The sequence below is a fragment of the Fringilla coelebs genome (assembly GCF_963513975.1).
Source record: "Fringilla coelebs genome assembly, chromosome: 3".
Lineage (NCBI taxonomy): Eukaryota > Metazoa > Chordata > Aves > Passeriformes > Fringillidae > Fringilla > Fringilla coelebs.
Window position 1 is genome coordinate 74,113,110 of NC_140030.1, and position 13,140 is coordinate 74,126,249.

General features: G+C 37.6%; 1 protein-coding gene across 1 annotated transcript in view; it reads right to left on the reverse strand.

Moving 5' to 3' along the window:
• Positions 1-13,140, reverse strand: part of SMOC2 (SPARC related modular calcium binding 2) — a gene marked incomplete at both ends in the record, with an annotated part of 136,958 nt that overhangs the window by 72,770 nt on the left and 51,048 nt on the right. Inside the window, 2 exons of the mRNA XM_084202185.1 lie at positions 5,849-5,948; positions 7,055-7,161. Coding sequence (XP_084058311.1) covers positions 5,849-5,948; positions 7,055-7,161 — 207 coding nt within the window. The remainder of the gene's footprint in view (positions 1-5,848; positions 5,949-7,054; positions 7,162-13,140) is intronic.

The following is a 13,140-nucleotide window of genomic DNA, read 5'->3' on the forward strand; positions in this document are numbered from 1 at the left end:
TGCATTTGATAAAAGGCTCAGCTTGAACTCAAATAAAATGTTCCAGTGTTCGGAAGTACTACACACAAAATTACAGGTTTTTCTAATTGCACCAAATACTAGTGATCCAATCTTTCCTCAAATTTCATCCAGCTACTATTAACTCTGTAGTTTCTGAATTTCATTTTGGTTCGAAGGCTTATAGTTATAATTTCCTCGCAAACCCAGAAATTTTAGGCCTGAATCTCAGTCACACAAGCACTTTAAACAGGCTTTTCATTTGTGAGTAGAAATGATGTCTCAGCAGGGGGAATGTGTGTGATGAACTGCTACTGATACTCACTCTGCTCCAGCTTGGCACCAGTGTTGTCTCTCTATGTACATTAGAGCTATTAGTACAAATTGAACTCAGTTTATACATAAGTAATTTAACACATTGGTGAAATTTATATACTATCACACATCTTAAACTAAAAGCAGAAAAATCTTTCCAGATGCATTCACATTACTTCATCTATATGAGAAACGGTGAGAATGACTAAAGTGTGGGAGAATTGAACTTTATTTTTTTTACCCTAAATTTTCATGAAAAAATTAGGAAAATGGATGGAGGAGGAGAATGGTATTAACTAGTACTAAAAACTAACATAATCATACCGAATCTAGCTTCAGCAAGAAATTGGATGGATTTTATGAAAATTAGTTTTCCTGGGCTAACATAACTTTTTTTAATAGTTTTAAGAAGCCAATAATAATATTCACAGAATTTCCTATAAAAGAAATCCTATGCCCTTCATATAGTTCCACCTGACATTTCCAATTTATGCAGCATATTTTCTTGTTGTCTCCAAATTTGAGGTAAGGAGTTATTGAGTTTGCATCTTCTTTCTACCATTTCCTGAATATATTTAAGGTAGAAGCACTTCTAGCTGAGATGATGATAGGAAGTTGCATTTGCAAATTTTCAGGAAATTGTGTCTTCAGTATCAAGATGAATCCCCACATTTTTAGCTAGGCAAAAAAAAACCCCAACTTATAACTTATCTAAAAGTTAGGCAATGCAACTGGCTTCCAAATTTTTGGTACACTGTAAACAAACAAATCACCACAAAAATAAATATCCTTATGCAATGACAGAGGACAAGGAGGGATATTAGGTTCAGCAGCATTACATCAAGAGGAAGAATTTAGCATTGTTCAAGTTTGTACGCTTACTTAGCCATCTATCTATTTATGATTCTGATCTTTTTTTTTAAAGGCAGACATGTTCATGCCTTAGTTTATGGCACACCCTACAATTCTATCCAATTTCACTCTAACAGCATCTGAGGCACAATAAACCTTCCAGGGAGTGTGATGTAAGCTTTTGTGGGTTTTGTGGGTTTCAGCATATCCATTCCCTATCATTCTGATCATATGGGACTGGGCTATTAAAAAAAGGTGAAAGCCTATTGTTAATTAGTTTAGATAATGATTTCTGATCTCCTACTAGAGAATATTTGATATATAATCACTGAATGCAGTTATCAGGAAAGGTAAACTCCCCTTATTGTTCCTATCTCACCTATGGTTGTGTCTGACTGCGTTTGTATACGCAAAGAACTATGTATGAGGACTAAATATCTAGATGATTCAAGGATGGATATTTTTCTCCAGCTAATGAAAACAATTTAATGTAAACTTTAAAAGTTCATTGTCTTCCCAAATCATATAATCTGATCACAGTACTATACTGGAATAGTTCTGAATTTCTAAAGGTAGTTACTTGTATTTTGGCCATAAAAGATGATCATACCATCTTAATCAAAAGGGAGTAAAACTGCTTCACAGAAGAATAAAGTGTGTCTCCATACCTCTACAATCTCACTGGCAGGAGCCCAGTGTATTCAATAGCGCATAAACCCCCTACAATAGGCAAAGACTGTATCTTCCAACAATAATTTAACACCTGCTTCTCAACTTCTGCCCCATGTCTCAGGACTCCCTGCCTATGGAATTTCTGGAGTTCCCTGCAGTGCTGATAACAGAGATGGAGAGTCGTAATAATGTCCTTTTTTTATGTCTGGTGCTCTTTAGTGAAAGTACTGGGAGACATTAATCATTTTTAAGGAGCTTTCTTTTTAAGGCCATCATGGGAATGTGTTTGATTTACTGTCCCCCTCACTATTGCTCCTGCAATAGTGAAGACTATTTTCATGGAGTGGAACAGCATTTTGAGATTTATTGTGTGTGTCTTAGCAGTACCAAATGCTGATGTGGGAAAAAGTGAAAAGGATGGGTAAAGATATAGTAATTAAAGCAAAGGTTTACATAAAACTGTTGGAAAGTCATACATTTTTTAATGCTGCTTATGACCTTCATCCTTCCATATCTTATGTCTCTTGCACAAAAGGCAGCTTAAGAGCAACAAGAACAAGTCAATGAGCAAAAAATGGCTCAGGCAACTGTTGTTGATACATAAAAAACAGATATGGGACACTTTTTGGACCTGAGATAACTTTGGGAAACACCATGTTATTTAGCTAACCAACCCTAACAGTTCGGGAAATGTAGAGGTTGTTTTGCATATCCAGTATCACACAGTAAATGCGAAGCATGGATAGGGGTTGGAATTGCTAAACCAAACTCTTAACTGCCCATCCTAAATTCTGCTCCATATTTCCTCTATTGAAATTCAAGTTCTTCCAGACTGCCATTTTCTTCTTTCTTATTTCTGGGCATTCATCAAAGGTAGTTCCACTGGGGGAAAATGAAAGGCAAGAAATTATCCTATCATTTCAGAACAGTTGATTAGAAATGTATTTGAACCTTATCTGAAGTTGCTGAAGAACTAAAATAGAACTGAAAATTAACTGAATATTTTCATTAAAGCAAAAAATTTTCATACATTCCATGGTAGCACATTACCTGTAAGAAAATCATTAGAAAGGCATCTTAATTGTCTGTACAAATTTTCCTCTAAAGAAAAAAAGGTGGCAAAAGTGATCTTGGGAGAAAAGGTATGGTACAGGCAAACTTAGAAATTTGTATGTCTTTGAAATACCTACAGCATCCAGCCTGCAGAATACAAAGAAGCAGTGAGAATAAAGAAACATGCTGGTGTCAGGATGCCACCGCTGCAGATCTGCCCGCATATCAGAAATAGCAAGGCAATTCCTGCATCAAGGCTAGCAAGACACAAGGCTAACAAGGGATAGCAGTGGCAAAAATGGTATCTCTGTAATACTAGTTGAAACAGGAATATATCTATACAACTTCAGTTGACACACTGAAGTTTGGGTTATAATTCCTGTTCATAGTCGTACTAAATAAAAAAGTACAAAAGGGAATCAATAGGGATCTGGAAAACATCAACACTCTTGTGAGGAAAAAAAACCCCAACTCTGTTATCCTAAACAGATGGCAATTTTGAATATATACTTGGAAATGGGAGAAAGATGCAGTTGTGCATGAGACTTTCATTTTGCAATAAACGAACTAAATTTTGCTTTATTATACCCCGTAACTTTCTGATAAAATCTGTAGCTGCCTTCTCTGTTGAATGAGAAGGTTTCTCCAGATCCCTCAAAACTGAGTCCTTAGCCAATACCACTGTAAAATCCCCTAGCATTTCAAGTCTTGCTTCCAAACTCTGCTGTGGCTGGACTTTTTCCTGAGGGACAAAGGAGAAGCGATGAATAGTAAAACATGAGAACACTGATACAAGCAGGGGATGAAGTGTGCAGAGATAATCCCACAGGGTCTCATACCAACTGAAAAATTATCCAAAATCTTTCTAGGGATCAAAATCAGACTCTGAATACTTACCTGTGCCGTGGAGCAGTTTATTTATCTCTGAGCTACTAAATTCAGTTTGAATGCTATTATGACCTTACCTTAGCATTTCTGTAAAAATAATTTCCCTTCCCACCCCTCCAAAAATGAGCTGAAGCAGTCTGGCAGTTTATCTGCTAGGCACATGAATATACCTTTGAGAGGAACTAGGGTTAAGTTCCTGTAGTGATATAGAATAATTCTCATATTAATTGATTAATTTTCTGGGAACTACACTGCAGTTGCTCCTCAGCAATACCAGTACAAATACAAAAAGTGAAAATATAGCAAATTCAACATTTTGAGCCAAAATAGTGCCATGTGTTATAAGACACCTGACAAATAATTATTTCTTGAAATTTCAGCATGGGAATAACCCTTTTTTCACTGATGTCAGTGAAAGGACAGGCAGGGAGGATATAAATGGAGGATATAAAAATGGATTTTGCAGAGAAAGAAACCAAGGTGCACTCTCAGAGAAGCCCTGGGTATGGAAGTGTAAAAACATCTCTACTCAAAATTACTCTGAAGCACTAAAGTGCTGTCCTGGCCATAGCATCATAGAATCACAGAATGGTTTGCAAGAGAATTTAAAGTTTATCTCATTCCAAACCCCTTGCCACAGGCAGGGACACTTTCCATTAGACCACGCTGCTCAGACCCGTATCCAACCCAGCCTTGAACATTTCCAGGGATGGCACATCCACAACTAAAGAAGACACATCCATATGTCTTCTGAAGATGCAGATCAGTCATAAATGATAATAACACTAAAATGAAAATGAATGCACATTTTCCGCTATTTTAAGGTTTCTGAATATTTTATATTATTTTTCACTACTGAGTCTTGTTTCACAGTGACTTTTCAGACTGGATTAAAAGGAATATTCTGAAGAGTATTATTTCAGGATAAAGTTCACCTACAGGCAAAATGGGGAAAAATTCTGCAAGTCATTTTAACTAGAAAGACCTTAAAAATAAAAATAACTTTCTATAAACTTTGCTGAAAGTTCTGCAGTGGTGTCTTCCTTCCTCCATCTATTTATTAAAAACATCTGTGTTGTGCCTGAATGATTGAAGTAGACTAGGACAGGTAAATTCCCTTATTGGCTTTCTTTTTCAGCTTTGTTCACATTACAGGATTGGCTTTTTAAAGCTGTTTCTTCCACTTTCTGACAGAGAACGGTGCTGCAGCACAAACAGTTATACAATAGATAGAGCGTGCAAATATTTGTAGAGCTATTTCTGTACAATTCTCTCAGCCTCAAGGGGCATGAACAGCGATTCTAGCAACCATTCATACACTTGGGATTTGTATTTATCATAAGTGTTAATGAAATAGAGTCAGAAGCAAACCCCTGAAAGACAGAACCTGTTAATTGTCCTGATGAAAGACAAAAGGCAGCCTGCAAGGCAATGAGTTGGATTTGCCAGTTAATTTCTGCAGGCAACTTTTTCATTTTGCTCTTAATGGTTTTATTTTATTATTTCTCCTCTGGATTTGGTCATTTGTGGAATTTGCTGTGGGAGTTCTTTCACTGGGCTATGTTACAAATGGGCATTCCCACTACATTTTTTCCTGTACTCTAAATATTGAATTATCAGAAAATGCAAGTTCCTCTGAAGTGTTTTCACAATGAGTTTTTGCGCAAGAGAGTTTATAACATAAAGTGCCATATCGGCAATTTGGTCACCTGGTTTCATATGTGGACACATAAATATAGTATAAATGACCGCTGCAGAAAACCTTCAATAGCTAGATTAATGTACAAATAAAGGAGATGGATCCCAGAATCAAGGAAGGCTTAGGGTGGCAGAGACCTCACACTTCATGCACGGCTACATCAAAACTCTGAGACCAACTTTCTCAGAGCCTCATCCAGCTGAATTTTACCAAACCCCAAGGATGGGGCATCCACAGCTTCCACCAGCACGTGTTTCTGGGCTGAACCACCCTTCCAGTGAAAACTTCTTTTGCTTAAGTCTGATCAGAAGTCACGGATAAACTGCTGTTCATGACATACCACCATAACCTAGCCAGACAAACAAGACTTACCTGGGCAGCGGGGAGTTTTGTGGGCCACAGCAGTACCACTGATAGGACGGCCATTGGGAGTGACACACCAGCAGTATCCAGTGTAACTGTGGCACTGAACCTGTCAGAAACAACAAGAACCAAGTGCAGCTTGTCAGACACATGCCTGTTATCCCGCAGCATTCATGGCACGTGAGTACTGAAACTTATCCAGCAAACGGCATCGATAAAACCTAAAACAATAAACCACAATGGCCCCATCTCAATCCTACATATGATTTTTTAGCATAAAGCACATTTCAAGCTAAGTGTGGTAGCTCCTTCAGAATCAAATGGAAGAGAAAACTCTTGAACTATGTGGTTGTTTACATCCTTAGACGAGTGAGGTGCAGGTGTTATAAAAGCCTCACAGGGAAGCTCCTCAAGGGACACATAAACTGTTCCTGAAACAAGCAATCCTGAGTTTTTTCCCACATAGAGAACATATTGTTCCACCCACTGAAGGAGCAGGACAGAGTGCTTCTGCCAACATTATTCATATCCCAAGCTGTCAGAAAGGAAACTCTTGGAATTCCTCATAAAAACCAATTGCATTCTATTTTCTAAGGGCCAATATCACTTTCCTCATCATGCTTAAAAAAATAAAAGTTGTCTTCTGCACAACTCCAGGATCAAAATGCAGTGTAGAGGGGATGGAAGGGGATCATGATTGGAATATATACCTCAGGATAAGCTTCTAACTGTGTTCCTTCTGAATTCCATGATCTAAGAAAATTACTCTCAGACCACATGCTTGTGAAGAAATTCAGCAGAGAATAAAGAAGGATTCTGTATGATTCATGATTTAACACTTAAGATATGGATTCCAGTTGCAAGATTTCTGGTTCAAATCAGGAACAGATCACAAATTCCAAGCATTTTACCATCTGATGAGTATTCAGGGGGCTAAAGAATGATTCAGCTGCCTCATCCTAGAAGAGCAGGGAGTGTATTACACGAAGAGTGGTAATGTTTGGCTCTTTTGCTGGCCAACTGTGAAAAAGAGAACAAGGACTCAACAAATAGCACAGATTTTCCTTCCTTTTTTTTTTTTTGATGTGTTGGTACAAATTACATTTAATTTTGAAATTACATTTCCCGTCATTACATTTGTCTCTTCCTCAGCCTTTTCAACACACATACTCTGACCTTCCAGTCATGCAAGACACTGAATGAAAAGTTTTCAACCTGACTATATGTGCCGTCGTCATTGCATTCTGGGATGAACACTTGTTGAAATTCTTTGCGAGCTTGTTCTTGGGTGTACTTCCTCTCAGCCACACATCTGGAAACATCTAGAGAAAGAGAAAAGGTAATGATGATGCAATATAAAAAAAAGATAGGTGATCGTCATATTATGAAACAGACAACCCTGAGACTTGTGCAAAGAGAATCAGAATTTTAATAAATGAAAATGTATGATCAGCTTGCATTATTTTTAGGGAAAAAAACCAATGCAGGACAATAATGTCCGGACAATAATCCATAACTCGGAAATGAAATTGAGAGATGCCTGGACAGACAAACTTTCTGTTCCAAATGCCACCAAGGAGCAGAAGCCCAAACAGAGCTTTTCCTCTCAGTTTAACACGGCAATAGCTGCCACACTGCACACCACAATGTTCTTTCAGAGATGGTGGCAACAACTGCTTTCTAGTGCTTCGGAAAAGGCAAAGGAGGCAGCAGGAGCACGGCTGCCTTGTACTCCCTACTTACTGCAGCTAGGAAGCAACTTCAGCTGTGACTACAGATGTCACCACCAGGCTGGTAAAATAAAAAAATATATACATTGTACAGTGCAGGAACTTATTGGGAAGGTGATTAAATAATAATTTTGGACATGAATGATTCATATTATGCTAAAATTTAATGTGACAGTTCATAATTTAAGCATGGGACATCAAGTCTACCGCATGGTCTTTTTTGTCCACTGTGAGGTCTCTTGCACCATCTCCTTTGTTATTTGGTATAGGTCTCCATCCAAGAGACCAAACAGCAAACCAGCCAGCTTCAATTCAGTGGAGTTTCTATTGTCTAACAAACTATATTGTCTACTACATATACTTTATGGCAGCTATGCAGCCAAGAGCTTAAAAGACACACAGCATAAGTTGTTGTACCTTCCACACTACAAATTTTAGCATGCTGCTGATGCAGAATCAGAACTTCAGAATCTGCTTGAGCTAAGCAATTTCAGGAAAAATGAGAATACCAGGCAAGCTTAAGGTAGTATTAATGACTTCAAGATGTGACTGTAACATCTGAATTAGAATGATTTCAAATGTACGAGCAGAGAAATTTGCTGCTTCTTATCCCTGTTTGGTTTAAAGACTGTTTGACAGAAAGTGGTTAATCCAATTTTAAGGCTAAAACTGTCCAGTGATTACCTGTGAGACAGTGGTGTTGTGGTGATTCATTAATGCTTGTGCAGTTCTTCAAAAGCATGGGAACAGCCTTTCTAGTCCATACAAGGTGCAAATTAAACAGAATATGAACAGTGAATCAACAGCACTTGACCGAGGTTTGTGTTCTTAGGAGCACACAGGTGAGCCAGCTGAATCCCTGCAAGCACCCTCTCTGTGCCAGTATGATCCAGACACACATTCACAGAACCAGCTCGGAAACACAGTGGAATGGCAGAAGTTTCTTTTTACAGGGTAAATCCTTCACTTGTCACTCCCACTGAGCTTTGGATAACTCACTTGGCAACATTAGCATTAAAAAATCCCTTCAAGTCCTAAGCAATCTGGTGTGGAAGTGCAGCATAATGAGGACAGAAACTTGTCCTCAGCATCTGCATTCTGAAAACAAAATTGGGGCCCCTTAATTCTATTCTTCCTATTTCCCTCCTGATCTTGGATTCATGTGCATTAGTTCTGTTTGTTACTTTACTCTTCTCAAAGGAGCACTATGAGAGTTCATGCTGCTAATATGCCCCAAAAACAAATAGTTTCAATTTGAAAAACTATGTTTCAGTCTTAGCATAATTAATTGTATTAAGCTGTTTCAGGAGGGAAACTTAGAGAGATGAAATGATAGCTGAAAGGGACAGAGAAGTTCAAGCATCCAGAAATGTGAGAAAGAAAAATAATAAGGAACTGAATTAATTAGTACTATGGCACTTAAATAGGCTTTTTTTTCCTCCAAGGGAGAAGTATAGTTAATGTACTGTGCAGCTCAGGTAAAATCTGTTAATGTGTGCACTGCCAAAGGTCTTTTTGGGGGGGAAAAAAAAGAGTCATTTTAAGCAAGCTTTGGTGTCGTAAGCATTCTTCTGAGCATGGTTTGGTTATACAGTACTTAATAACATGTGGTTTTAATGTAGCTAGTATTTTAACTGAAAATAAATCACTCCTTTGTTGGACCTGTGTCCTCGTTTTTCTAGAATGACATGTGGTTTAAATGTCTAAAAGGAAAAGTGATATAAATTCCATCGCATAAGGTCTCTGGTAAAGAACCAGCAGAGTTGTAAATTATCTTCAATAGTTGAATTATCATAAAAGTATGCCAAGAAGAGAAGTTCTCCAAAGCTGTCCACCACTTGTTCCTAAACAGCCTGATGCTCTAAAGGCCTCCTATTCGTGGATGATCTAATATGCTTTAAAATCAACAGTCACCAAATTTGTTGGAATATAAAATTCACATTTGAAGTCTTATTTTGTATTATATAACCATGGAAACATTTTAAACCTGTTGGATATTACTGTGCTTCAGTATACACAAAATAAAACCATGAGGAAGATTTCTTATCAAGTTAAGCATCTGAAAGTGAGTAAAGTCAAAATATTATTTCCAGTTCTGTTTTTTTGGTTTTTTTTTTTTTATTTTACCAAGATATTATTGCAGAAGAATAATTATAACACAGAGTTGAGGCCCAAACCTGACAGAAGAAATGTAATCAGGTGATCAAGACAAAAAGAAAAAATATGAAAATATTCATGCTCAGAATATTAATGACCATTGAACTGTTAATTCAGAGGAGCTAAGTTCCTTCAAATAAAAAAGAGATCATTGAAGAGAAAAGAAATTATAATATTTTCTATAAATTTGTAAGATTACACCATCTGATTATCTGCCTCTGTGCCCTAGTTGCAATGCCTTAAAAATCTGTTGCATAAATTCCAGAAATTTTTCCAAAGAAAAAGAATTCAAGACATTTAAGGGCTATACATTTATGCAAAATAACAGCTGAAAAAAAGATTAAAAAAATATTTCCTGACATGACTGAAGAAAGGCTGAAACGTCAAAATATCAGACAAGAGATAGTTGTAGGGAAAACTTGCAGCTCCTCCTGAATAAATAAGTGATGGGTGACATCCTAATCTATAGGGAGAAAAACCTTCAACATGGCCATTGCTCATGACCATTGAGCAAAGGCAAATCTGGGATTCACTATACAAAGTCTCCTTTGACTGCACCCAGACAATTCTTGTCTACAGACTCCTCTGTGCACCTATAGAAGAGCAGGAAATGCTGCACATGAAACTCAGATTAATAGGATGAGTCTAGAATTATGTGGTTTGTCAGAATTTAGTTTACATAAATGAATCAATAAATAAATAAATACATCTAAGCTGATGGGTAACAGTAAAGTCTCTCACACACAGATTCAGCTTTGCTATTGATCTAGGACAGGAATCATTCAGATCAGGATGGACCCTGATTATTTTGAATTAAGACCAAGAATGAAAGGTGATAGGACTGACCCGGTACTTCTGTGTTGATTAACCAGCCCACAGTTTTTGACTTTTCAGCTTTGCCCCTGACAAAAGCAGGCTAGTCTTATGAGGTGAGCAGTGTCCCTCTGGTGACAAACCTGATAGCAGAGGGGACTGAGGCTGCAAGGTTGTGGAACGATGACAAGCACTGTGTAATGCAGCAAAGCTTTCTTTTTTTTTTTTTAATCTGTTTTTGTTTAAATTTTTGGAACTTTCTAGTGGAAAAATAAGGGGCTTGAAACTGTTATAAGTTTCTTACTAGAATTCCCACTATATTTCTCTTCCTAACTAAAGTATTAATAGGGAAGCTAGCAGGCTCAAGCTGGATTCTGGTATATGACCTGGTGAAAAGGCCATTAGGTTCTAAGAGCTGTTAAAATCTGGCTGAAACGCAGCCTAATTTGCCTATAGTCATACAATGAGAAGAACTAATTTTGCAGATATGCATGTCCAGCTGTAATTTGGAATTGTGTCAATAACTAACTCAGCAAAACTTTATCCTCTCAACTCCAGGTAAATGGGCTTTTACATCCCACAGCCTTGTGGGGAATCGGAAAACAAAATATCTCCTGGCATAGAAATTGAGCATGAATTTACCTTAAATCAGCTCACTGGGACTCTGTTAGCTGTCAAATTGGATTGGTACAAGTCTCATGGCATTTTAGCATTGCATGTTGGCCAATGTGTTGATTGTACCTCTGTGACTTAGCACCTGGACTGCAAAAGCAACCAGAGGTTTAATAAGATGAACACATCTTGAGGAGCACGACAGAAGACAAAAATGAATGTATGGGAGTGGACAGAAGTACTCAGGACTTAAGAGAGTGCTGAGTTTTAGCTGTTTGGGCAGGTCTTTCTGAATTGCCCTAGTGACAATTCTGACTTCCAGGAGAGACCGGTGACCAGAAAGCACAAACAAAATAAAAAGTCATCTTAACTCTGATCTAAGTTTCTCTGTGCAACAGGGAAAACTTTCACCTATGAAGTGGTGCCACTACATTGCTGCAGGACCTTCCTGAGATAGCACTGAAGTCAACAGGAAATTCTGGAAATAGAGTTAACCTCACAAACAGCACCAGCCTGACTTGGAACTAATCTCATTTTATGCTTTATTTCCAACAGTACAGCTCTGAAAACACTGAGCTTCAGGGAAAAAACATGCACCAGCTTCAACTCTGCTGGCTAATCCTTGAATAATATATCAAACAGAGGGAAGTTTATTACTGTAAAGTAGAAGTTTATCATTGTAACAATGGCACAAACTCCTCAAGGGTGTAAACACCATCTCTAAGGTGACATTCAGTACTATTGATTTACAGGCATTTTGGGGCTCTACAGAGAGTTCTAACCCAGATTCTCTCATGGAAAAGTAAACAGCTTGCCAAAAGTATAGATAAATCTCTTGCAAAGATTTCAATTTAGTTCATCCAGTTTTTTTTGGTTTGCTATGTATCACAGTAGGAATAAAAATACCTTTTCCAGTCCCAATTCATGGAGCAAACTTCGCTTGCTTTGCAAGAGATTATTGTGCTTGACACAACCTTGTTATTTATTTATGCAAAAAATACTCTTCATCCTTTACTTACTTATTTTATTATAGAAGGAATATTCTGTGGAACATATCAGAAACATTTACTACTTTGTAAAAACTATATATAAAGTGGTTAACTTAATCATTTTAAGGTTTCCCTGAGAGCTTCCCACAGTCAGCTGTTCTTACACTAAAGAGAAATCTTTTCTAAAGTCACATAGATGTGAACAACCAGACCTAGTGTAGATACACGTAATCCAGAGGCATTTCACTGTTTCCCTTTGCACCTCTATTTTGCCAGAATACCTGTGTACCCTTGTCCTTAAACTTAGAAACATGCAGTGCAACAAGCTGTTTCAAGTTAGCTGTTCACCTGAGCACTTTAGTGAATTGTCCTACAAACCAGAATTTATTTCTGCTTCTGTGCTCCTTTCCCACTGCTGAACATTTTGGTAACTGGTAGGGATATGATAAAAGTCAAACAGTCTTTTTTTGCAGTTAATTTAGCTCCAAAATTTTATTTGGAGCACAAGACACCACTTGGTTTATATCGAATAAACCGCTCATGAAAATTTCCCATTATATTTGACCTAGGTCAATGTATATTGTAAAGAACTGATTGTGTCTAACAGCAAAGCAGATAAAAAGCTGTAGCCTCTAGTGATAGGAAACACGTAGCAAGCTATACATGCTGAAAGTATCAGTTTTAAAATGCAGGGATATTAGTCTCTTGGGTTGGAAAGGATGTCAGCGCAGACATTTAGCCTGACACAACCATAAAATAATGACTTGCTGCTTCGTGACAAGAGCTGGCCAACTCTTTCACTATTTATTTTTATAGTTGCTTTCTGGATTCAAACAAAACAGCAGAGCAATCTCAGCCTAAACTCTGCTCTATTGGCATCTAAGAGTCAGAGCCAGGCAGTGTGGGGTTTCTTTGTTGTTTTCTTTTTGCTTTTGCTTTTGCTTTTTTCCCCCTACATTTAGCAACCACACAGCCATTTAGATATCTAAGCTCTAAGATA